The 23,607-nt window shown below is 44.0% G+C and overlaps 1 protein-coding gene across 4 annotated transcripts in view; it reads left to right on the top strand.

The window, feature by feature from the left end:
- trim3b (tripartite motif containing 3b) overlaps window positions 1-23,607 on the top strand; it is a 77,931-nt gene that overhangs the window by 27,699 nt on the left and 26,625 nt on the right. For 3 of the 4 annotated variants that reach the window (XM_045690236.2, XM_045690235.2, XM_082958328.1), the window contains exons 2-4: window positions 12,754-12,935; window positions 16,498-16,627; window positions 17,582-17,692. In XM_045690236.2, coding sequence (XP_045546192.1) covers window positions 12,790-12,935; window positions 16,498-16,627; window positions 17,582-17,692 — 387 coding nt within the window. In that variant the 5' untranslated portion in view covers window positions 12,754-12,789. Of the gene's footprint in view, window positions 1-267; window positions 601-12,753; window positions 12,936-16,497; window positions 16,628-17,581; window positions 17,693-23,607 lie in introns of those variants that run through there. The other variant, XM_045690234.2, reaches the window with a different exon arrangement.

Below are 23,607 nucleotides of genomic sequence, written 5' to 3'. Positions count from 1 at the left end.
GTTGTGGGGCAGAAGCAGGTCAACACAGTCTGACCAACAGGCTCTGAATGTGTGTGTGTGTGTGTGTGTGTGTGTGTGTGTGTGTGTGTGTGTGTGTGTGTGTGTGTGTGTGTGTGTGTGTGTGTGTGTGTGTGTGTGTGTGTGTGTGTGTGTGTGTGTGTGCGCGCGCCTTATCCTCTACACACCACCACCCTTGTTAATAGGGAAATCCAGGATAGCTTTGTAGGGGACAAAGTACAAAAACACACAACAAAAAAATCACACTGAACCAGTTTGATCGTTCACATTTCAGTTCAGCTGTAGGCGACATCTTGTTTTCTATCCGTTGTACTAGTGACAGTGACACAGAAATCAAAATGGATGCTATTGGTTTGGTTGAAGTGTTGTTGTTTGAGTCCAATGTATTTGGCTGATGAAGAGGCCACAGGGTGAGGACTTTGTTTCTCTTGATTTCTGGGTCTTAGACACCTACACCAGGTCATTGTTGGACACCCTCCTATTCACTTTCCTTATGGATTCTATTCCTGGTCATGTTTTGTGATTTTCTCTGGCCCTCTCCGGACTGCATGGTCTACCCATCTCCAATCCTGCTCTTGAATGGTACCCGACTTCGTTTTAGTTTCTTTCGTATATATATATATATTAGAAATCCGCTCAGGCCGCTTTATACTCAAGATTAGTCTAATACCTGCATGTCTCTGCTCCATAGAGTAGAACACACGTCATGTTGAAGAACGCTTGGTTTTGAGTTTTGAGTGAGATGTTTCTGTTTAAAAGTAGCCGTGATGAACACGTGGAGCTCCTTCCCCGTTCTTCTTTTAACGTCAACATCCACTCCACTTAAAATTAGAAGGATACGTCATGTGATTGACTTCAATGGGTTGTTCCTCCAGGAGGTTTGATTACACACTAACTGTAGGATAGAGTGTAAATTAATCTGTCTGGCTTGGTGTCAGTCTGTCATGTCTGTCTGTATGTGTAGTATATAAGGTATAGTATATAGGGTGGTAGAGTATACTTTGGGTAGTATATAGGGTGGGTAGTGTATATGGTGGTAGCATATAGGGTGGTACATTTTACATTATATTTTAGTCATTTAGCAGACACTCTTATCCAGAGCGACTTACAGTAGTGAATGCATACATTTCATACAGTTTTTTCCCCGTACTGGCCCCCGGTGGGAATCGAACCCACAACCCTGGCGTTGCAACCACATGCTCTACCAACTGAGCCACACGGGTGGGTAGTGTGTAGGGTGGGTAGTGTATAGGGTGGTAGTGTATAGGGTGGTAGTATATAGGGTGGGAACTGTATAGGGTGGTAGTGTATAGGGTGGTAGTATATAGGGTGGTAGTGTATAGGGTGGTAGTGTATAGGGTGGTAGTATATAGGGTGGGTACTGTATAGGGTGGTAGTGTATAGGGTGGTAGTGTATAGGGTGGTAGTATATAGGGAGGGTACTGTATAGGGTGGTAGTGTATAGGGTGGTAGTATATAGGGTGGTAGTATATAGGGTGGGTAGTGTATAGGGTGGTAGTGTATAGGGTGGTAGTGTATAGGGTGGTAGTGTATAGGGTGGTAGTGTATAGGGTGGGTAGTGTATAGGGTGGTAGTGTATAGGGTGGTAGTGTATAGGGTGGGTAGTGTATAGGGTGGGTAGTGTATAGGGTGGTAGTGTATAGGGTGGTAGTGTATAGGGTGGGTAGTGTATAGGGTGGGTAGTGTATAGGGTGGTAGTATATAGGGTGGGTAGTATATAGGGTGGGTAGTGTATAGGGTGGGTAGTGTATAGGGTGGTAGTATATAGGGTGGTAGTGTATAGGGTGGTAGTGTATAGGGTGGTAGTGTATAGGGTGGTAGTATATAGGGTGGGTAGTATATAGGGTGGTAGTGTATAGGGTGGGTAGTGTATAGGGTGGGTAGTGTATAGGGTGGTAGTATATAGGGTGGGTAGTGTATAGGGTGGGTAGTGTATAGGGTGGTAGTGTATAGGGTGGTAGTGTATAGGGTGGTAGTGTATAGGGTGGGTAGTGTATAGGGTGGTAGTATATAGGGTGGGTAGTGTATAGGGTGGTAGTATATAAGGTGGGTAGTGTATAGGGTGGTAGTGTATAGGGTGGTAGTGTATAGGGTGGGTAGTGTATAGGGTGGGTAGTGTATAGGGTGGTAGTATATAGGGTGGTAGTGTAGGGTGGTAGTGTATTGGGTGGTAGTGTTTAGGGTGGTAGTGTATAGGGTGGTAGTGTATAAGGTGGTAGTGTATAGGGTGGTAGTGTATAGGGTGGTAGTGTATAGGGTGGTAGTGTATAGGGTGGGTAGTATATAGGGTGGTAGTATATAGGGTGGGTAGTGTATAGGGTGGTAGTAGATAGGGTGGGTAGTAGATAGGGTGGGTAGTGTATAGGGTGGTAGTGAATAGGGTGGTAGTATATAGGGTGGGTAGTGTATAGGGTGGATAGTGTATAGGGTGGTAGTGAATAGGGTGGTGGTGTATAGGGTGGTGGTATATAGGGTGGTGGTATATAGGGTTGTAGTGAATAGGGTGGTAGTGTATAGGGTGGTAGTATATAGGGTGGTAGTGAATAGGGTGGTAGTGTATAGGGTGGTAGTGTATAGGGTGGTGGTATATAGGGTGGTGGTATATAGGGTGGTAGTGAATAGGGTGGTAGTGTATAGGGTGGTAGTATATAGGGTGGATAGTATATAGGGTGGGTAGTGTATAGGGTGGTAGTGTATAGGGTGGTAGTATATAGGGTGGGTAGTGTATAGGGTGGGTAGTGTATAAGGTGGGTATTGTGTAGGGTGGTAGTGTATAGGGTGGGTAGTGTATAGGGTGGTAGTATATAGGGTGGTAGTATATAGGGTGGGTAGTGTATAGGGTGGGTAGTATATAGGGTGGTAGTATATAGGGTGGGTAGTATATAGGGTGGTAGTGTATAGGGTGGGTAGTGTATAGGGTGGTAGTATATAGGGTGGTAGTATATAGGGTGGGTAGTGTATAGGGTGGGTAGTATATAGGGTGGTAGTATATAGGGTGGGTAGTATATAGGGTGGTAGTATATAGGGTGGTAGTATATAGGGTGGGTAGTATATAGGGTGGTAGTGTATAGGGTGGGTAGTGTATAGGGTGGGTAGTATATAGGGTGGTAGTATATAGGGTGGGTAGTATATAGGGTGGTAGTATATAGGGTGGGTAGTATATAGGGTGGTAGTATATAGGGTGGGTAGTATATAGGGTGGTAGTATATAGGGTGGGTAGTGTATAGGGTGGGTAGTATATAGGGTGGTAGTATATAGGGTGGGTAGTATATAGGGTGGTAGTATATAGGGTGGTAGTGTATAGGGTGGGTAGTGTATAGGGTGGGTAGTGTATAGGGTGGTAGTATATAGGGTGTTAGTATATAGGGTGGTAGTATATAGGGTGGTAGTATATAGGGTGGTAGTGTATAGGGTGGGTAGTGTATAGGGTGGGTAGTATATAGGGTGGGTAGTATATAGGGTGGTAGGTATATAGGGTGGTAGTATATAGGGTGGGTAGTGTATAGGGTGGGTAGTGTATAGGGTGGTAGTATATAGGGTGGTAGTATATAGGGTGGTAGTATATAGGGTGGTAGTATATAGGGTGGTAGTATATAGGGTGGGTAGTATGTAGGGTGGTAGTGTATAGGGTGGTAGTGTATAGGGTGGGTAGTATATAGGGTGGTAGTATATAGGGTGGTAGTATATAGGGTGGTAGTGTATAGGGTGGGTAGTATATAGGGTGGTAGTATATAGGGTGGTAGTGTATAGGGTGGTAGTATATAGGGTCTGTCTCTATCTCTTGTTTGTGTGTGTTAGTTTGTGTGTGTTATTGTGTGTGTGTTAGTTTGTGTGTGTTAGTGTGTGTGTGTGTGTTATTGTGTGTTAGTGTGTGTGTGTGTGTGTTAGTGTGTGTTTGTGTGTGTTAGTGTGTGTGTGTTAGTGTGTGTGTGTTAGTGTGTGTGATATTGTGTGTTTGTGTGTGTTAGTGTGTGTGTGTTAGTGTGTGTGTGTTAGTGTGTGTGTGTGTTATTGTGTGTTAGTGTGTGTTAGTTTGTGTGTGTGATATTGTGTGTTTGTGTGTGTTAGTGTGTGTGTGTTAGTGTGTGTTATTGTGTGTTAGTGTGTGTGTGTTATTGTGTGTTAGTGTGTGTGTGTTAGTGTGTGTTAGTGTGTGTTAGTGTGTGTGTTAGTGTGTGTTTGTCTGTGTGTTACTGTGTGTGTGTTAGTGTGTGTTTGTCTGTGTGTGTTAGTGTGTGTTAGTGTGTGTGTGTTAGGGTTTGTTAGTGTGTGTGTGTGTTAGTGTGTGTTAGTGTGTGTTAGTGTGTGTGTGTGTGGGTTAGCATGTGTTTTTAGTGTGTGTGTGTTTTGTGTGTGTGTGTGTGCGTTTGTGTGTTTTGTGTGTGTGTGTTTTGTGTGTTGGTGTGTGTGTGTGTGTGTGTGTGTGTGTGTGTGTGTGTGTGTGTGTGTGTGTGTGTGTGTGTGTGCGTGTGTGTGTGTGTGTGTGTGTGTGTGTGTGTGTGTGTTCAGGGCAGAGGTTGATATCTCCATGCCTATATCAGGCATGTTTATCTACCCTCGTCATCACGCTCCTCCAGAGGCTACACGTGACTCCCCTCTTTCTGCTAAGCCCTAAACACAGCCAAAGAACACTGTGACAACACTCTCAGAGGGAGAGAGAGAGAGGGAGAGAGAGGGAGAGGTTAATGTTTATGGTGGGTGGTGTATAGGGTGGGTAGTGTATAGGGTGGTAGTGTATAGGGTGGTAGTATATAGGGTGGGTAGTGTATAGGGTGGGTAGTGTATAGGGTGGGTAGTGTATAGGGTGGGTAGTGTATAGGGTGGTAGTGTATAGGGTGGGTAGTGTATAGGGTGGGTAGTGTATAGGGTGGTAGTGTATAGGGTGGTAGTGTATAGGGTGGGTAGTGTATAGGGTGGTAGTGTATAGGGTGGGTAGTGTATAGGGTGGTAGTATATAGGGTGGTGGTGTATAGGGTGGTAGTATATAGGGTGGTAGTTTATTGGGTGGGTAGTGTATAGGGTGGTAGTGTATAGGGTGGGTAGTTTATAGGGTGGTAGTGTATAGGGTGGTAGTATATAGGGTGGTGTGGTATTGTATAGGGTGGTTGTGTATAGGGTGGTAGTATATAGGGTGGTAGTGTATAGGGTGGGTAGTATATAGGGTGGTAGTGTATAGGGTGGTAGTGTATAGGGTGGTAGTATATAGGGTGGTAGTGTATAGGGTGGGTAGTATATAGGGTGGTAGTATATAGGGTGGTAGTGTATAGGGTGGTAGTGTATAGGGTGGGTAGTGAATAGGGTGGTAGTGAGTAGGGTGGTAGTGTGTAGGGTGGTAGTATATATGGTGGTAGTGTATAGGGTGGTAGTGTATAGGGTGGTAGTGTATAGGGTGGTAGTATATAGGTTGGTAGTATATAGGGTGGGTAGTGTATAGGGTGGGTAGTATATAGGGTGGGTGGTGTATAGGGTGGGTAGTATATAGGGTGGTAGTGTATAGGGTGGGTAGTGAATAAGGTGGTAGTGTATAGGGTGGTAGTGTATTGGGTGGTAGTGTAGGGTGGTAGTGTATAGGGTGGGTAGTGTATAGGGTGGGTTGTGTATAGGGTGGTAGTGTATAGGGTGGTAGTGTATAGGGTGGTAGGTAGTGTATAGGGTATTAGTGTATAGGGTGGTAGTGTATAGGGTGGTAGTGTATAGGGTGGGTAGTGTATAGGGTGGGTAGTATATAGGGTGGTAGTATATAGGGTGGTAGTGTATAGGGTGGGTAGTATATAGGGTGGTAGTATATAGGGTGGTAGTGTATAGGGTGGGTAGTGTATAGGGTGGGTAGTATATAGGGTGGTAGTGTATAGGGTGGTAGTGTATAGGGTGGGAAGTACATAGGGTGGTAGTGTATAGGGTGGTAGTGTATAGGGTGGTAGTGTATAGGGTGGTAGTGTATAGGGTGGGTAGTATATAGGGTGGGTAGTATATAGGGTGGTAGTGTATAGGGTGGTAGTATATTGTGTGGGTAGTATATAGGGTGGGTAGTGTGTAGGGTGGTAGTGTATAGGGTGGGTAGTATATAGGGTGGTTGTGTATAGGGTGGGTAGTATATAGGGTGGTAGTGTATAGGGTGGGTAGTGTACAGGGTGGGTAGTATATAGGGTGGTAGTATATAGGGTGGTAGTGTATAGGGTGGGTAGTGTATAGGGTGGTGTGGTAGTATATAGGGTGGTAGTGTATAGGGTGGTAGTGTATAGGGTGGTAGTGTATAGGGTGGTAGTGTATAGGGTGGGTAGTATATAGGGTGGTAGTGTATAGGGTGGTAGTATATAGGGTGGGTAGTATATAGGGTGGTAGTGTACAGGGTGGGTGGTGTATAGGGTGGTGGTATATAGGGTGGTAGTATATAGGGTGGGTAGTATATAGGGTGGTAGTGTATAGGGTGGTAGTGTATAGGGTGGTAGTGTATAGGGTGGTAGTATATAGGGTGGTAGTGTATAGGGTGGTAGTGTATAGGGTGGTAGTATATAGGGTGGTAGTATATAGGGTGGTAGTATATAGGGTGGTAGTGTATAGGGTGGTAGTGTGTAGGGTGGTAGTATATAGGGTGGTAGTATATAGGGTGGTAGTGTATAGGGTGGGTAGTATATAGGGTGGGTAGTATATAGGGTGGGTAGTATTTAGGGTGGTAGTATATAGGGTGGTAGTATAAAGGGTGGGTAGTGTATAGGTTGGTAGTGTATAGGGTGGTAGTATATAGGTGGTGGTAGTGTATAGGGTGGTAGTGTATAGGGTGGTAGTATATAGGGTGGTAGTATATAGGGTGGTAGTGTATAGGGTGGGTAGTATATAGGGTGGTAGTATATAGGGTGGTAGTATATAGGGTGGGTAGTATATAGGGTGGGTAGTATATAGGGTGGTAGTATATAGGGTGGGTAGTATATAGGGTGGTAGTATATAGGGTGTTAGTATGTAGGGTGTTAGTATGTAGGGTGGGTAGTGTATAGGGTGGGTAGTGTATAGGGTGGGTAGTGTATAGGGTGGTAGTGTATAGGGTGGTAGTGTATAGGGTGGTAGTATATAGGGTGTTAGTATATAGGGTGGGTAGTGTATAGGGTGGGTAGTGTATAGGGTGGTAGTGTATAGGGTGGTAGTGTATAGGGTGGTAGTATATAGGGTGTTAGTATATAGGGTGGTAGTATATAGGGTGGGTAGTGTATAGGGTGGGTAGTGTGTAGGGTGGTAGTATATAGGGTGGTAGTGTTATATATATAGAGAGAGAGAGAGTGAAAGAGAGAAAAGAACAGAGAGAGTGAGTGTATGTTTTTGTGTGTTCGTGCGTAAATATATGCATGTATGAGTGTGTGTGTGTGTGTGCGCGTGCGCGCGCGCGTGTGTGTGTGTGCGCGCGTGCATTTGCGTGTGTGTGCGCGTGCGTGCGTGTGTGTGTGTGTGCGTGTGTGTGTTATCCAGATCAGCGTCAGAACGGTTACAGCAGGGTGTCTGCTCCAGATTTAGGACTCCAGTATATATATATATGGCAGATGTGCAGAATGGGGTGTGTGGGGGTGGGGGGACGAATGTTTGTTTGTTTATGCTTGCATGTGCATGTGTGCGTATATGTGTGTGTGTATGTGTGTGTGCATGTGTGTGTGTGTGTGTTTTCATGTGTGTCAGGAATATTAATTGTACATCACCTGACCCACTGGGAATGCTCTAGTTCCTTAAACAGCATCTACAAACAACATGTTACTGCAAGTACATATTTGTTCTGCTCGTGGGAATCTAACCCACAATCCTGGTGTTGTAAACGCCATGCTTTACAAACCACACGGGACAATCTATACTGATATGAAGTGGATTTAACAGATGACATCAATAAGAGATCATAGCTTTCACCTGGATTCACCTGGCCAGTCTGTGTCATGGAAAGAGCAGGTGTTCTTAATGTTCTGTACACTCAGTATGTGCTGTACAGTCCTGTTTTTATGTGAGGTTTGGATGGATACTTGTGTCACTTGACCTATTTGTGTGCTTGTGTGTTTGTAAAATATATATATATATATATATATATATAATTATATTTAACCTTTATTTAACTAGGCAAGTAAGTTAAGAACAAATTCTTATTTACAATGACGTCCTACCAAAAAGCAAAAGGCCTCCTGCGGGGACGGGGGCTGGAATTAAAAATAAAAAATAAATTGTAAAAAAATATAGGACAAAACACACATCACGACAAGAGAGACAACACAACACTACATAAAGAGAGACCTAAGACAACAGCATAGCAAGGCAGGAACACATGACAACACAGCATAGTAACAACACAACATGGTAGCAGAACAACATGGTAGCAACACAACATAACAACAACATGGTAGCATCACAACATGTCAACAACATGGTAGCATCACAACATGTCAACAACATGGTAGCAACACAACATAACAACAACATGGTAGCAACACAACATGGTAGCAGCACAACATAACAACAACATGATAGAAACATAACATGGTAGAAACACAACATGGTAGAAAGACAACATAACAACAACATGGTAGCAACACAACATGACAACAACATGGTAGAAACACAACATGGTAGAAACACAACATGGTAGCAACACAACATGGTAGCAGCACAACATAACAACAACATGGTAGCAACACAACATGACAACAACATGGTAGCAACACAACATGACAACAACATGGTAGTAACACAACATGGTAGGAACACAACATGGTAGTGAGTAGTGGTGGGGCCTGTGGTTGTGAGTAGTGGTGGGGCCTGTGGTTGTGAGTACCAGAGCCTATTCCAAGCCAGGACATATAAACTCAATAGTCTGTTGATCAACTAAATATTTAACAACAATTTGTCGTTTGCATGACATGACCTAATGCCAATTGTTCCAAATGATAAAATAAGGCCGTTGTTAACCAAGTTTCCAGTCAACCATTTTACGCGAGTAAAGTAGCATACTGTCGGATAAAACATTTCATGACAGGCTTAATGGAAACATTTTGATAAACTTTCCAAATGTCAACAAAACAAAATATGCTAGACAAGGTGCGATCTTTTTGTGTCAGGGAACTCGGACCTGGGAACTCTCTGACTTCCGACTTCAGTGTGTTCAAAACAACTGGGAACTTGGACAAAAACGAGCTCCGACTGGGAAAAATCATTTTGAACAGTCATCCCAACTCAAAATTCCAACTTGGGAACTCGGGCCTCTTCCTAGAGATCCAACTTTCCGACCTAAAGATCACTGACATCATGATTTTACCTCGTATTTTTCAGAGTTCCTTGTTGTTTTCAACGTAGCATACAGTGGTTCCTCCTTTAAAAGTTGCTAGCTTACTCCGCGGGACTTAGAGGTAATGTGTGGTTTAGTACGGTACCCTGCATCACCACTTCATTGCTCCAGACCACCACAAGAGGGAGTTAGAGACCTGATTATGCTTTTGGGTCCTACTGTGTCTCTGACTGACAATGAATGGGCGACATAAACCTAAATAGAAACTGATAATTGTGCACGACTTTAGTATTACTTACTAACACTGTTGTTACAGTAAGGTTTTTATTATTTTATTTTGTTAGGATTATTTTGCTCTTACTGTAGGCCACTCCCGACCTGTCACATTGTACAGCGCCTGAGTGGCGTAACGGTCTAAGACACAGCATAGCAGTGCAAGCTGTGTTGCTACAGATGCTGGTTTGATACCAATGGCGACCTTGACTATAGGTTTTTGGTTATTCTCCCTCTAAAAACAGAAATAAACAATTCTACATTTACATTTTAGCAGAAGCTCTTATCCAGAGCGACTTACAGTAGTGAATGCATACATTTCATACATTTTTCTCCGTACTGGTCCCCCACGGGAATCGAACCCACAACCCTGGCATTGCAAACACCATGCTCTACCAACTGAGCCACACGGGACACAGTAAATAACAAACTGCCTTAATTTACAACTTAGTAACAATGTCTCACCCCATGTTCAGGAATAGCCTTTTTCCTCGCTCATTTTATGTTATTTGAAAACAAAATAATCTGCAAAATGTTATTTTTTTTAAGCAAAGCAATTATTATTATTATTATCATTCATTTAGAATTATCTAAAAGCCAGTTGGATATTCTCACAGATATATTATTAACCCTGGTATTAGCAGGACAATATATATTGGTCATATTGGTCATGTCTCCTGAGTGGCGCACAATGGGATTGCCTTGCAGTTCTCCAGCTGTATCTACTGAGATAGCACAATGGGATTGCCTTGCAGTTCTCCAGCTGTATCCACTGAGATAGCACAATGGGACTGCCTTGCAGTTCCCCAGCTGTATCCACTGAAAGCGAGTGGGGTTCAAGGCACAAGGGAAGGGGGCACAGGATGGGCCGCAGAGCCGCGCACAGACGGACCTAGTCCATGGGGAAGAGGGAGGGGGTGGACCCCCACCCAGCCACACTGGCATTGCACTAATAATGGAGCTGACTAGGGAAACGTTCCCGCTGTTCTGTGGGTGGTGGGAGCTCCCATCTGATGTGTGAAATAGAGGGAGCACTGAAGGAGGAAGCCACAGCATTTGGATGTGTGTAATGATGAGTTCCAGGTGTGCGTAATGATGAGTTCCAGGTATGCGTAATGATGAGTTCCAGGTGTGCGTGATGATGAGTTCCAGGTGTGCATAATGACGAGTTCCAGGTGTGCGTAATGATGAGTTCCAGGTGTGCATAATGACGAGTTCCAGGTCTGCGTAATGATGAGTTCCAGGTGGGCATAATGATGAGTTCCAGGTGTGCGTGATGATGAGTTCCAGGTGTGCATAATGACGAGTTCCAGGTCTGCGTAATGATGAGTTCCAGGTGGGCATAATGATGAGTTCTGGGTGTGCGTGATGATGAGTTCTGGGTGTGCGTAATGATGAGTTCCGGGTGTGCGTAATGATGAGTTCCAGGTCTGCGTAATGATGAGTTCCGGGTATGCGTAATGATGAGTTCCGGGTGTGCGTAATGATGAGTTCCAGGTATGCGTAATGATGAGTTCCAGGTCTGCGTAATGATGAGTTCCAGGTGTGCGTAATGACGAGTTCCAGGTGTGCGTAATGACGAGTTCCAGGTGTGCATAATGACGAGTTCCAGGTCTGCGTAATGATGAGTTCCAGGTGTGCGTAATGATGAGTTCCGGGTGTGCGTAATGATGAGTTCCAGGTGTGCGTAATGATGAATACCAGGTGTGCGTAATGATGAGTTCCAGGTGTGCGTAATGATGAGTTCCGGGTGTGCGTAATGATGAGTTCCGGGTGTGCGTAATGATGAGTTCCAGGTGTGCGTAATGATGAATACCAGGTGTGCGTAATGATGAGTTCCGGGTGTGCGTAATGATGAATACCAGGTATGCGTAATGATGAGTTCCAGGACCGGTGGTTAGTACTCTGGCGATGTCGTACGCCGGAGGGGAGGAGCAGATGTGACAGTTGGAAACAAATCTCCGGAAATAACTATATTTTTTAGCAGATTTCTTTTAATATTATCATGAGAACCTATCACCAATTGGATGGAAACCAAGCTATAGTCACTATAAAAGGTGAATGGGGGCGTTTTCCAAGCAGAGTTTTAATGTTCCTTCATTCATGCGCAGTTTTATGACAGGTCTGATTTACAATGGGAAACATCCTACACTATACAAAAGTATGTGGACACTCCTTCAAATTAGTGGATTTTGGCTATTTCAGCAACACCCATTGCTGACACGTGTATAAAATCGAGCACACAGCCATACAATGTCCATAGACCAACATTGGCAGTAGAATGGCCTTACTGAAGAGTTCAGTGACTTTCAACGTGGCACCGTCACAGGATGCTTTGTTAAAATTTTGCCCGGCTAGAGCTACCCCAGTCAACTGTAAGTGCTGTTATTGTGAAGTGGAAACGTCTAGGAGCAACAACGGCTCAGCCACGAAGTGGTAGGCCACACAAGCTCACAAAATGGTACCACCGAGTGCTGAAGCGCGTAGCGTGTAAAAATCATCTGTCCTCTATGGCAACACTCACTACCAAGTTCAAACTTGATAGGTTACGTTCCATATTAAAATCAAATCAATCTTTATTTGTCACATGGGCCGAATACAACAAGTGTAGACCTTACCGTGAAATGCTTAGTTACAAGCCCTTAACCAACAGTGCAGTTCAAGAAGAGTTAAGAAAATATTTATCAAATAAACTAAAGTAAAAAAAGTATAAAAAGTAACACAATAACATGACAATTACGAGGCTATATACAGGGGGTACCGGTATCGAGTTAGTGTTAGCTGGTACTTGCTAAGTATTTACCAAGTGGTAATGTGGTAAAAATGGGTACTTTCTAGCACTGACATGAGCAATTCAACTGGTACCCACTTGGTACTAGACGGTAGTATACATAATACTGCTGGGTTGTCATGAATCCCCATGAAGAAAAAAAGAGTCTTAGGCCATTGTTATGTGACTTATATGCAACTCACAATTCACAACACTTGATTCTTTCTCTCTCTCTCTCTCTCTCTCTCTCTCTCTCTCTCTCTCTCTCTCCCCTATCTCCCCTCTATCTCTCTCCTCTCTCTCTCCTATCTCCCCCCCTCTCTCTCTCTCTCTCTCTCTAATAAACAATAAAAACATTTACAGTAAACATTACACTCCCAAAAGTTCAAAACGAATAAAGACATCTCTCTCTCCTTCTCTGCAGGTTAAGTGTAGTGGCGGTGGCTGGCTGTGTGTGTGAATGTCTGTTCCCATGGCGCAGCGGGAGACAGGCGGCACCAGTCCGGTGGTCCGGCAGATAGACAAACAGTTCCTGGTCTGCAGCATCTGTCTGGACCACTACCACAACCCTAAAGTCCTGCCCTGCCTGCACACCTTCTGTGAGAAGTAAGTCTACACTACACCCTAACCACTACTCATACACACTAACCACCCTAACCCCTAAACCCTACCCTACTAAATTACTTACCGTTAGCTCAAACTTAAATCAAATCAAATCGTATTGGTCACATACACATGGTTAGTAGATGTTAATGTGAGTGTAACGAAATGCTTGTGCTTCTAGTTCTGACAGTGCAGTAATATCTAACAAGTAATCTAACAATTCCACAACAACTACCTAATACACACAAATCTAAGTAAAGGAATGGAATAAGAATATATACATATAAATATATGGATGAGCGATGACAGAGTGGCATAAGCAAGAGGCAGTAGATAAAATACATAAAACACAGTATATACATATGAGATGAGTAATGTAAGGTATGTGGCATTATTAAAGTCACTAGTGACCTGTTTATTAAAGTGGTCAGTGATTTCAAGTCTGTATGTTGACAGCAGCCTCTAATGTGTTAGTAATGGCTGTTTAACAGTCTGATGGCCTTGAGATAGAAGCTGTTTTTCAGTCTCTCGGTCCCAGCTTTGATGCACCTGTACTGACCTCGCCTTCTGGATGGTAGCAGGGTGAACAGGCAGTAGCTCGGGTGGTTGTTGTCCTTGATGATCTTTTTGGCTTTCCTGTGACATCGGGTGCTGTAGGTGTTCAGTGTGGTAATCACATATATAGATTCTAAAGGTTCTAAAAGGTTCTAAAGGTTCTAAAGCTTCTAGAGCTTCTAAAGGTTCTAAACCTTCTAAAGCTTCTAAACGTTCTAAAGCTTCAAAAGGTTCTAAAGCTTATAGAGCTTTTAAAGCTTCTAAAGGTTCTAACGCATCTAAAGCTTCTAAAGGTTCAAAAAGTTCTAGAGCTTATAGAGCTTCTAAAGGTTCTAAACCTTCTAAAGCTTCTAAACGTTCTAAAGCTTCAAAAGGTTCTAAAGCTTCTAGAGCTTCGAAAGGTTTTAAAAGGTTCTAAAGGTTCTAACGCTTCTAAAGGTTCAAAACGTTTTAGAGCTTCTAAAGGTTTGAAAGCTTCTAAACATTCAAAATGTTCTAAAGCTTCTAAAGATTATAGAGCTTTTAAAGCATCTAAAGATTCTAAAGCTCCTAGAGCTTCTAAAGGTTCTAGAGCTTCTAAAGCTTCTAGAGCTTCTAGAGCTTCGAAAGGTTCTAAAATGTTCTAAAGCTTCTAAGGCTTCTAAAGGTTCTAAAAGGTTTTAAAAGGTTCTAGAGCTTATAGAGCTTCTAAAGGTTCTAAAAGTTCTAAAGCTTAGAGCTTTTAAAGCTTCTAAAGCTTCTAAAGGTTCTAAAGCTTCTAGAGCTTCTAAAGGTTCTAAAATGTTCTAAAGCTGGTGTCTGTAGCTGGTGTCTGTATGTGGTGTCTGTTGGGGGTGTCTGTAGGGGGTGTCTGTAGGGGATGTCTGTAGCGGGTGTCTGTAGCGGGTGTCTGTATGTGGTGTCTGTATGTGGTGTCTGTAGGGGGTGTCTGTAGGGGGTGTCTGTAGGGAGTGTCTGTAGCGGGTGTCTGTAGTGGGGTGTCTGTTGGGAGTGTCTGTAGGGGGTGTCTGTTGGGGTGTTTGTTGGGGGTGTCTGTAGGGGGTGTCTGTAGCTGTATGTAGGTGTCTGTATCTGGTGTCTGTAGGGGGTGTCTGTAGCGGGTGTCTGTTGGGGGTGTCTGTTGGGGGTGTCTGTAGGGGGTGTCTGTAGCTGTATGTAGGTGTCTGTATCTGGTGTCTGTAGCTGGTGTCTGTAGCTGGTGTCTGTAGGGGGTGTCTGTAGGGGGTGTCAGTAGGGGGTGTCTGTATGTGGTGTCTGTAGGGGGTGTCAGTAGGGGGTGTCTGTATGTGGTGTCTGTAGGGGGTGTCTGTATGTAGGTGTCTGTATCTGGTGTCTGTAGCTGGTGTCTGTAGCGGGTGTCTGTAGCTGGTGTCTGTAGGGGGTGTCTGTAGGGGGTGTCTGGAGGGGGTGTCAGTAGGGGGTGTCTGTAGGGGGTGTCTGTAGCGGGTGTCTGTAGCGGGTGTCTGTATGTGTTGTCTGTATGTGGTGTCTGTAGCGGGTGTCTGTAGCTGGTGTCTGTATGTGGTGTCTATAGGGGGTGTCTGTAGGGGGTGTCTGTATGTGGTGTCTGTATGTGGTGTCTGTAGCGGGTGTCTGTATGTGATGTCTGTATGTGGTGTCTGTATGTGGTGTCTGTAGCGGGTGTCTGTATGTGATGTCTGTATGTGGTGTCTGTAGTGGGTGTCTGTAGCTGGTGTCTGTATGTGGTGTCTGTAGGGGGTGTCTGTAGGGGGTGTCTGTATGTGGTGTCTGTAGCGGGTGTCTGTATCTGGTGTCTGTAGCTGTATGTAGGTGTCTGTATCTGGTGTCTGTATCTGGTGTCTGTAGCTGGTGTCTGTAGCTGGTGTCTCTAGCTGGTGTCTGTATCTCAGACTGCAGATCTTAGGTGTTGTTGGGCAGATGTAGACCTCAGGATAAAAAGAGACAGGTGATGAAAGGGAGGAGAGCGAGAGAGTTAGAGAGAGAGAGAGATAAATAGGTGACAGAAGGAAAGAGAAAGAAGTACTGTCCCATGAAACACTCTCTCTCTCTCTCTCCCTCTCCCTCTCCCTCTCCCTCTCTCTCTCTCTCTCCCTCTCCCTCTCCCTCTCTCTCTCTCTCTCCCTCTCCCTCTCCCTCTCTCTCTGTGTTATGCTTGACAGGAAGGTTGTCTGCTTTCCCTGGCTCAGGCTCTTTTGGTATGACAGTGATGCGTGCCTGGCAAAGCAATAGAGTATGTAACAGATATAAACGTCCCAAAGCGGTTGCAGATTGCATTATCAAACCTGTTCTTTCTGTTTCCCCCCCTTTTGCAAACCCTCTCTCCCTTTCACCCACACTCTCTCTCTCTCTCTCTCTCTCTCTCCCTTTCACCCACACTCTCTCTCTCTCTCCCTTTCACCCACACTCTCTCTTTCTCTCTCTCTCTCTCCCTTTCACCCACACTCTCTCTTTCTCTCTCTCTCTCTCCCTTTCACCCACACTCTCTCTTTCTCTCTCTCTCTCTCCCTTTCACCCACACTCTCTCTTTCTCTCTCTCCCTTTCACCCACACTCTCTCTTTCTCTCTCTCTCTCTCCCTTTCACCCACACTCTCTCTTTCTCTCTCTCTCTCTCCCTTTCACCCACACTCTCTCTTTCTCTCTCTCTCTCTCCCTTTCACCCACACTCTCTCTTTCTCTCTCTCTCTCTCCCTTTCACCCACACTCTCTCTTCTCTCTCTCTCTCTCCCTTTCACCCACACTCTCTCTTTCTCTCTCTCTCTCTCCCTCTCACTCACTCTCTTTCACTCACTCTCTTTCTCATTCTCTCTCTCTCCCCCTCTTTCTCCCTCTCTGTCCTTCCCCTTCTTTCTCTCTCTCTCCCCCCGTCTCCCCTATCTCTCTCTCTCTCTCTCTCCCCCTCTCACTCACTCTCTTTCACTCACTCTCTTTCTCATTCTCTCTCTCCCCCTCTTTCTCCCTCTCTGTCCTTCCCCTTCTTTCTCTCTCTCTCCCCCCGTCTCCCCTATCTCTCTCTCTCTCTCTCTTCAGCTGTTTACAGAACTACATCCCTCCAGAGTCTCTGACGTTGTCGTGTCCTGTGTGTCGACAGACGTCCATCCTACCAGAGAAAGGAGTATCCGCTCTACAGAACAACTTCTTCATCACTAACCTCATGGAGGTATGGCTTCTTTCGTTGTTGTGGTCAGAGGTAGAGCCTATCGATGGCTAACATGGTGTCACCTGTTGTAGTCTAAAGTTTGATTGCGGTGTGTTATGTTGTGGGTAGGTCATAGGCTGTGTACCAGTCTAGTTCAAGAAGTTTAATTATATATAAAACAGGTCTGGATTTCAGGCTAGTTTCCCATAGTGCACTACCTTTTGAGCAGAGCCATATATTAAGAGAGTTGGGACAGGTTTTTTTAGAACAGACGCCATGTTAGAGCTTTTATTCTTAATGTTGGTGATGTAACAAAACGGGCCACCTATGACATGACCAGCTGTAAACAAGCAACAAAAAAACAGAGCAGTGAATTTTACAGGCATTTTCATTGATTAGCATTCTGGGATAATGGCTGTCCATATCTTTAATGTGTTGTGGTGTGTGCTTTCATTGGACAGCTTTAGTCGCGCTAATGATCGGGGGGCTGAACATAGTTATATATAATTAGAAGACTGCAAAATGACCATAAGAAGCCCAAACAGATATAACATTTGACAAAAACACAATAATTTTAAACCTTGTGATAATATACAAATGTAAATGTGTCTCTCTACTACGAACAGATTTCTTAAATTAAAATCATTTGGAGCTGATTTCCTGGTATTTTTTACAGTCTTCTATGTCCAACAATAAAATAAATGAAAAATTATATATATTTTTTTTACTCAGAAAACTTTGGGGGCCACTATAAAACCACCCGCAGGCCGTCAGTTGAGGAATCCTGCTGTATAGTTTACTACCTTTGACAGGAGACATGTGCTGCTTCCACCTCGGTCTCTAGTCAAATGTATGTGTGTTCTGTATGGTGAATAGAGTCTCGTTTCAGACACAGCCTTTGTTATATTATATAATATATTGAGAAGTTTTAAATGCTGTCTCAATAAATGTTGATCTTGATTGTGTTGTGGTCAGGTCCTCCAGAGGGATCCAGAGTGTTCGAGGCTTGAAGCCTGTAGTGTCCTGGAGTCAGTTAATGCTGCTGCTGCAGGGAAACCCCTCTGTTGCCCCAACCACGAGGGCAAGGTAGGGTACTATTACCACTAATACCCCTCTACTACCCTCTACTACCCCTCTATTACCTCTAATACCCCTCTACTACCCTCCACTACCCCTCTATTACCACTAATACCCCTCTACTACCCTCTACTACCTCTAATACCGCTCTACTACACTCCACTACCACTAATACCCCTCTACTACCCTCTAGTACCTCTAATACCCCTCTACTACCCTCCACTACCTCTAATACCCCTCTACTACCCTCCACTACCACTAATAACCCTCTACTACCCGCTACTACCACTAATACCCCTCTACTACCACTAATAACCCTCTACTACCCCAACTACCTCAAATACCCCTCTACTACCCTCCACTACCCCTCTACTACCTCTAATACCACTCTACTGCCCGCTACTACCACTAATACCCCTCTACTACCCCATACGACCACTAATACCCCCCTACTACCACTAATACCCCTCTACTGCCCCTACGACCACTAATACCCCTTTACTACCCCAACTACCACTAATACCCCTCTACTACCCCCTACTACCACTAATAGCCCTCTACTGCCCCGTACTACCACTAATACCCCTCTACTGCCCCCTACTACCACTAATACCCCTCTACATTTACATCATTTAGCAGACGCTCTTATCCAGAGCGACCACTAATACCACTCTACTACCACTACTACCACTCTACTACCCCTACTACCACTAATACCCCTCTACTACCCCCTACTACCACAAATACCCCTCTACTACCCCTACTACCACTAATACCCCTCTAGTACCACTAATACCCCTCTACTACCACTAATACCACTCTACTTCCCCGTACAACCACTAGTACCCCTCTACTGCCCCGTACTACCACTAATACCCCTCTACTGCCCCCTACTACCACTAATACCCTCTACTACCCCCTACTACCACTAATACCCCTCTACTACCCCCTACTACCACCAATACCTCTCTACTACCACTAATACCCCTCTACTCCCACTAATACCACTCTACTGCCCCCTACTACTACTAATTCCACTCTACTACCACTAATACCCCTCTACTACCACTAATACCACTCTACTTCCCCGTACAACCACTAGTACCCCTCTACTGCCCCGTACTACCACTAATACCACTCTACTGCTCCTACTACCACTAATACCCCTCTACTGCCCCCTACTACCACTAATACCCTCTACTACCCCCTACTACCCCCTACTACTACTAATACCCCTCTACTACCCCCTACTACCACTAATACCCCTCTACTACCACTAATACCACTCTACTGCCCCCTACTACCACTAATACCACTCTACTACCACTAATACCACTCTACTGCTCCTACTATCACTAATACCCCTCTACTGCCCCCTACTACCACTAATACCCTCTACTACCCCCTACTACCACTAATACCCCTCTACTACCCCCTACTACCATTAATACCCCTCTACTACCACTAATACCACTCTACTGCCCCCTACTACCACTAATACCACTCTACTACCACTAATACCACTCTACTGCTCCTACTACCACTAATACCACTCTACTGCTCCTACTACCACTAATACCCCTCTACTACCACTAATACCCCTCTACTACCACTAATACCCCTCTACTACCCCCTACTACCACTAATACCCCTAATACCCCTCTACTACCCCCTACAACCACTAATACCCCTCTACTGCCCCTTATACCACAAATACCACTCTACTGCCCCTACTACCATTAATACCCCTATACTACCACTAATACCCCTCTACTACCTCTAATACCCCTCTACTACCCCCTACTACCACTTATACCCCTCTACTACCCCCTACTACTAATATTGTTATTGATCAATAATGACAAACCTCCTGGCATTGACAACTTAGATGGAAAGCTGCTGAGGATGGTATCTGACTCTATAGCCACTCCTATCTGTTATATATTTAATCTGTGCCTCGAGAAAAGTATTTGTCCTCTTGCCTGGAGGGAAGCCAAAGTCATTATGCTACCCAAGAGTGGTAAAGTGGCCTTTACTTGTTCTAACAGCAGACCTATCAGCTTGCTGCCAGCTCTTAGCAAACTGTTCGGGGAAAAAAATGTTTTACCTAATGCAATGACATTTCTCTGTAAACAAATGAACAACAGACTTTCAGCATGCTTATAGGGAAGAGCACTCAACATGTACTACACTGACACATGACATGATTGGTTGAAAGACATTGATGATAAGAAGATTGTGGGAGCTGTACTGTTAGATTTCAGTGCAGCCTTTGATATTATTGACCATAACCTGTTGTTGAGAAACGTATGTGTTATGGCTTTTCAACCTCGGCCATATCGTGGATTCATAGCTCTCTATCTAATAGAACTCAGAGGGTTTTCTTTAATGGAAGCTTCTCTATTGTCAAACATGTAAAGTGTGGTGTACCGCAGGGCAGCTCTCTAGGCCTTCTACTCTTTTCTATTTTTACCAATGACCTGCCACTGGCATTAAACAAAGCATGTGTGTCCATGCATGCTGATGACTCAACCATATATACATCAGCAACCACAGCTAATGAAGTCACTGAAACCCTTAACAAAGAGTTGCAGTCAGTTTTGGAGTGGGTGGTCAGTAATAAACTGGTCCTGAACATCTCTAAAACTAAGAGCATTGTATTTGGTACAAATAATTTCTTAAGTTCTAGACCTCAGCTGAATCTGGTAATGAATGGTGTGGCTGTTGAACAAGTTGAAGAGACTAAATTACTTGGCGTTACCTTAGATGGTAAACTGTCATGGTCAAAAAATATACAGTTGAAGTCAGAAGTTAACATACACTTAGGTTGGAGTCATTAAAACTTGGTTTTCAACCACTCCACACATTTCTTGTTAACAAACTATAGTTTTGGCAAGTCGGTTAGGACATCTACTTTGTGCATGACACAAGTAATTTTTCCAACAATTGTTTACAGACAGATTATTTCACTTATAATTCACTGTATCACAATTCCAGTGGGTCAGAAGTTTACATACACTAAGTTGACTGTGCCTTTAAACAGCTTGGAAAATTCCAGAAAATGATGTCATGTCTTTAGAAACTTCTGATAGGCTAACTGACATAATTTGAGTCAATTGGAGGTGTACCTGTGGATGTATTTCAAGGCCTACCTTCAAACTCAGTGGCTCTTTGCTTGACATCATGGGAAAATCAAAAGAAATCAGCCAAGACCTCACAAAAAGTCTGGTTCATCCTTGGGAGCAATTTCCAAACGCCTGAAGGTACCACGTTCATCTGTACAAACAATAGTACGCAAGTATAAACACCATGGGACCACGCAACCGTCATACCACTCAGGAAGGAGACGCGTTCTATCTCCTAGAGATTAACGTACTTTGGTGCGAAAAGTACAAATCAATCTCAGAACAACAGCAAAGGACCTTGTGAAGATGCTGGATGAAACAGGTACAAAAGTATCTATACCACAGTAAAACTAGTCCTATATCGACATAGGCAAGGAAGAAGCCACTGCTCCAAAACCGCCATAAAAAAGCGAGACTTTGGTTTGCAACTGCACATGGGGACAAAGACTGTACTTTTTGGAGAAATGTCCTCTGGTCTGATGAAACAAAAATAGAACTGTTTGGCCATAATGACCATTGTTATGTTTGGAGGAAAAAGGGGGAAGCTTGCAAGCCGAAGAACACCATCCCAACCGTGAAGCACGGGGGTGGCAGCATCATGTTGTGTGGGTGCTTTGCTGCAGGAGGGACTGGTGCACTTCACAAAATAGATGGCATCATGACGAAGGAAAATTACGTGGATATATTGAAGCAACATCTCAAGACATCAGTCAGGAAGTTAAAGCTTGGTCGCAAATGGGTCTTCCAAATGGACAATGACCCCAAGCATACTTCCAAAGTTGTGGCAAAATGGCTTAAGGACAACAAAGTCAAGGTATTGGACTGGCCATCACAAAGCCCTGACCTCATCCTATAGAAAATCTATGGGCAGAACTGAAAAAGCGTGTGCGAGCAAGGAGGCCTACAAACCTGACTCAGTTACACCAGCTCTGTCAGGAGGAATGGGACAAAATTCACCCAACTTATTGTGGGAAGCTTGTGGAAGGCTACCCGAAACATTTGACCCAAGTTAAACAATTTAAAGGCTATGCTACCAAATATTAACTGAGTGTATGTACACTTCTGACCCACTGGGAATGTGATGAAAGAAATAAAAGCTGAAATAAATCATTCTCTCTACCGTTATACTGACATTTCACATTCTTCAAGTGAAGTGGTGATCCTAACTGACCTAAAACAGGGAATTGTTACTAGGATTAAATGTCAGGAATTGTTAAAAACTGAGTTTAAATGTAGTTGGCTAAGGTGTATGTAAACTTCCGACTTCAACTGTAGATTCAATGGTTGTAAAGATGGGGAGAGGTCTATCCGTAATAAAGACATGCTCTGCTTTTTGACTCCACACTCCAAAAAGCAAGTCCCGCAGGCTCTAGTTTTGTCTTATCTTGATTATTGTCCAGTCGTGTGGTTGAGTGCTGCAAGGAAGGACCTAGTTAAGCTGCTGCTGGCCCAGAACAGAGCGGAACGTCTTGCTCTTTGCTGTTATCAGAGGGCTAACATCAATACTATGCATACCAGTCTCTCTTGGCTAAGAGTTGATGAGAGACTGACTGCACGTCTTCATTAATGTGTTTTAAATTGTTTGCATAGTCAACTTACACACAGCTCTGACACACACACACACCCCACCAGATATGAAACCAGGGGTCTTTTCAAAGTCCCAAAATCCAGAACAAATTCCAGAAAGTGTACAGTATTATATAGAGCCATTAGTGCAATGAACTCCCTTCCATCTCATATTGCTCAAATAAACAGCAAACCTGGTTTAAAAAAACAGATAAAGCAACACCTCACGGCACAACACCTCTCCCCTATTTGATCTAGATAGATTGTGTCTATGTATTGATATGTAGGCTACGTGGCCTTTTGTAAATTGCTGTAGTTCTATATTATGTATTATGTTTCATGTTTTGTGCGGACCGCAGGAAGAGTAGCTGCTGCTTTTGCAACAAATAAAATACCAAATACTACCACTAATACCCCTCTACTACCCCCTACAACCACTGATACCCCTCTACGCTCTACTACACCTAGATGTCCTACTACCACTAATACCCCTATACTGCCCCTACTACCACTAATACCCCCCTACTGCCCCTACTACCACTAATACCCCTCTACTACCACTAATACCCCTCTACGCTCTACTACACCTACATGTCCTACTACCACTAATACCCCTCTACTGCCCCCTATTACCACTAATAGCCCTCTACTACCCCCTACTACCATTAATACCACTAATACCCCTCTACTTCCACTAATATCCCTCTACTACCCCCTTCTACCACTAATACCCCTCTACTACCCCCTACTACAACTAATACCACTCTACTACCCCATCTACCCTTCTGAAACACCCTCTACATCCCCTTATTGCCCCTCTGCTGCCCCAACCATCAGGACAATGTACATTATATTACCCCCTGCCACCCCATCTCCCCCTGACCCTACTGCCCCGCTGGTGAGCCATGGTGAATGCATCTTGGGGTCACAAGGCAAGATAACTGACTCAAAAACTTGATTTTGTTTTACTTGTTGAATCATGTAGTAACACTTTATTGAAGGCATCCAGGTATGATGTATTATGATGCAGGTATAATGCATTATGATGCAGGTATAACGTATTATAATGTATTATCATGATGAGTATGTCTGACCCCAGTATAATGTCTTAAAGGTTCCACACAGTCAAAATCATGTCTTCCATGATTGGAAGTGGGACCTGTAAAATATTATACTGGAACTTTTGATGACATTTGGATGAAACCATATCCTTGTACTATGACCAAACTACAC

This window comes from Salmo salar, chromosome 11, assembly GCF_965601325.2.
Source record: "Salmo salar chromosome 11, fSalSal1, whole genome shotgun sequence".
Lineage (NCBI taxonomy): Eukaryota > Metazoa > Chordata > Actinopteri > Salmoniformes > Salmonidae > Salmo > Salmo salar.
Note: the sequence above shows the minus strand (reverse complement) of the source record. Positions and strands in the feature narration are given on the sequence as shown.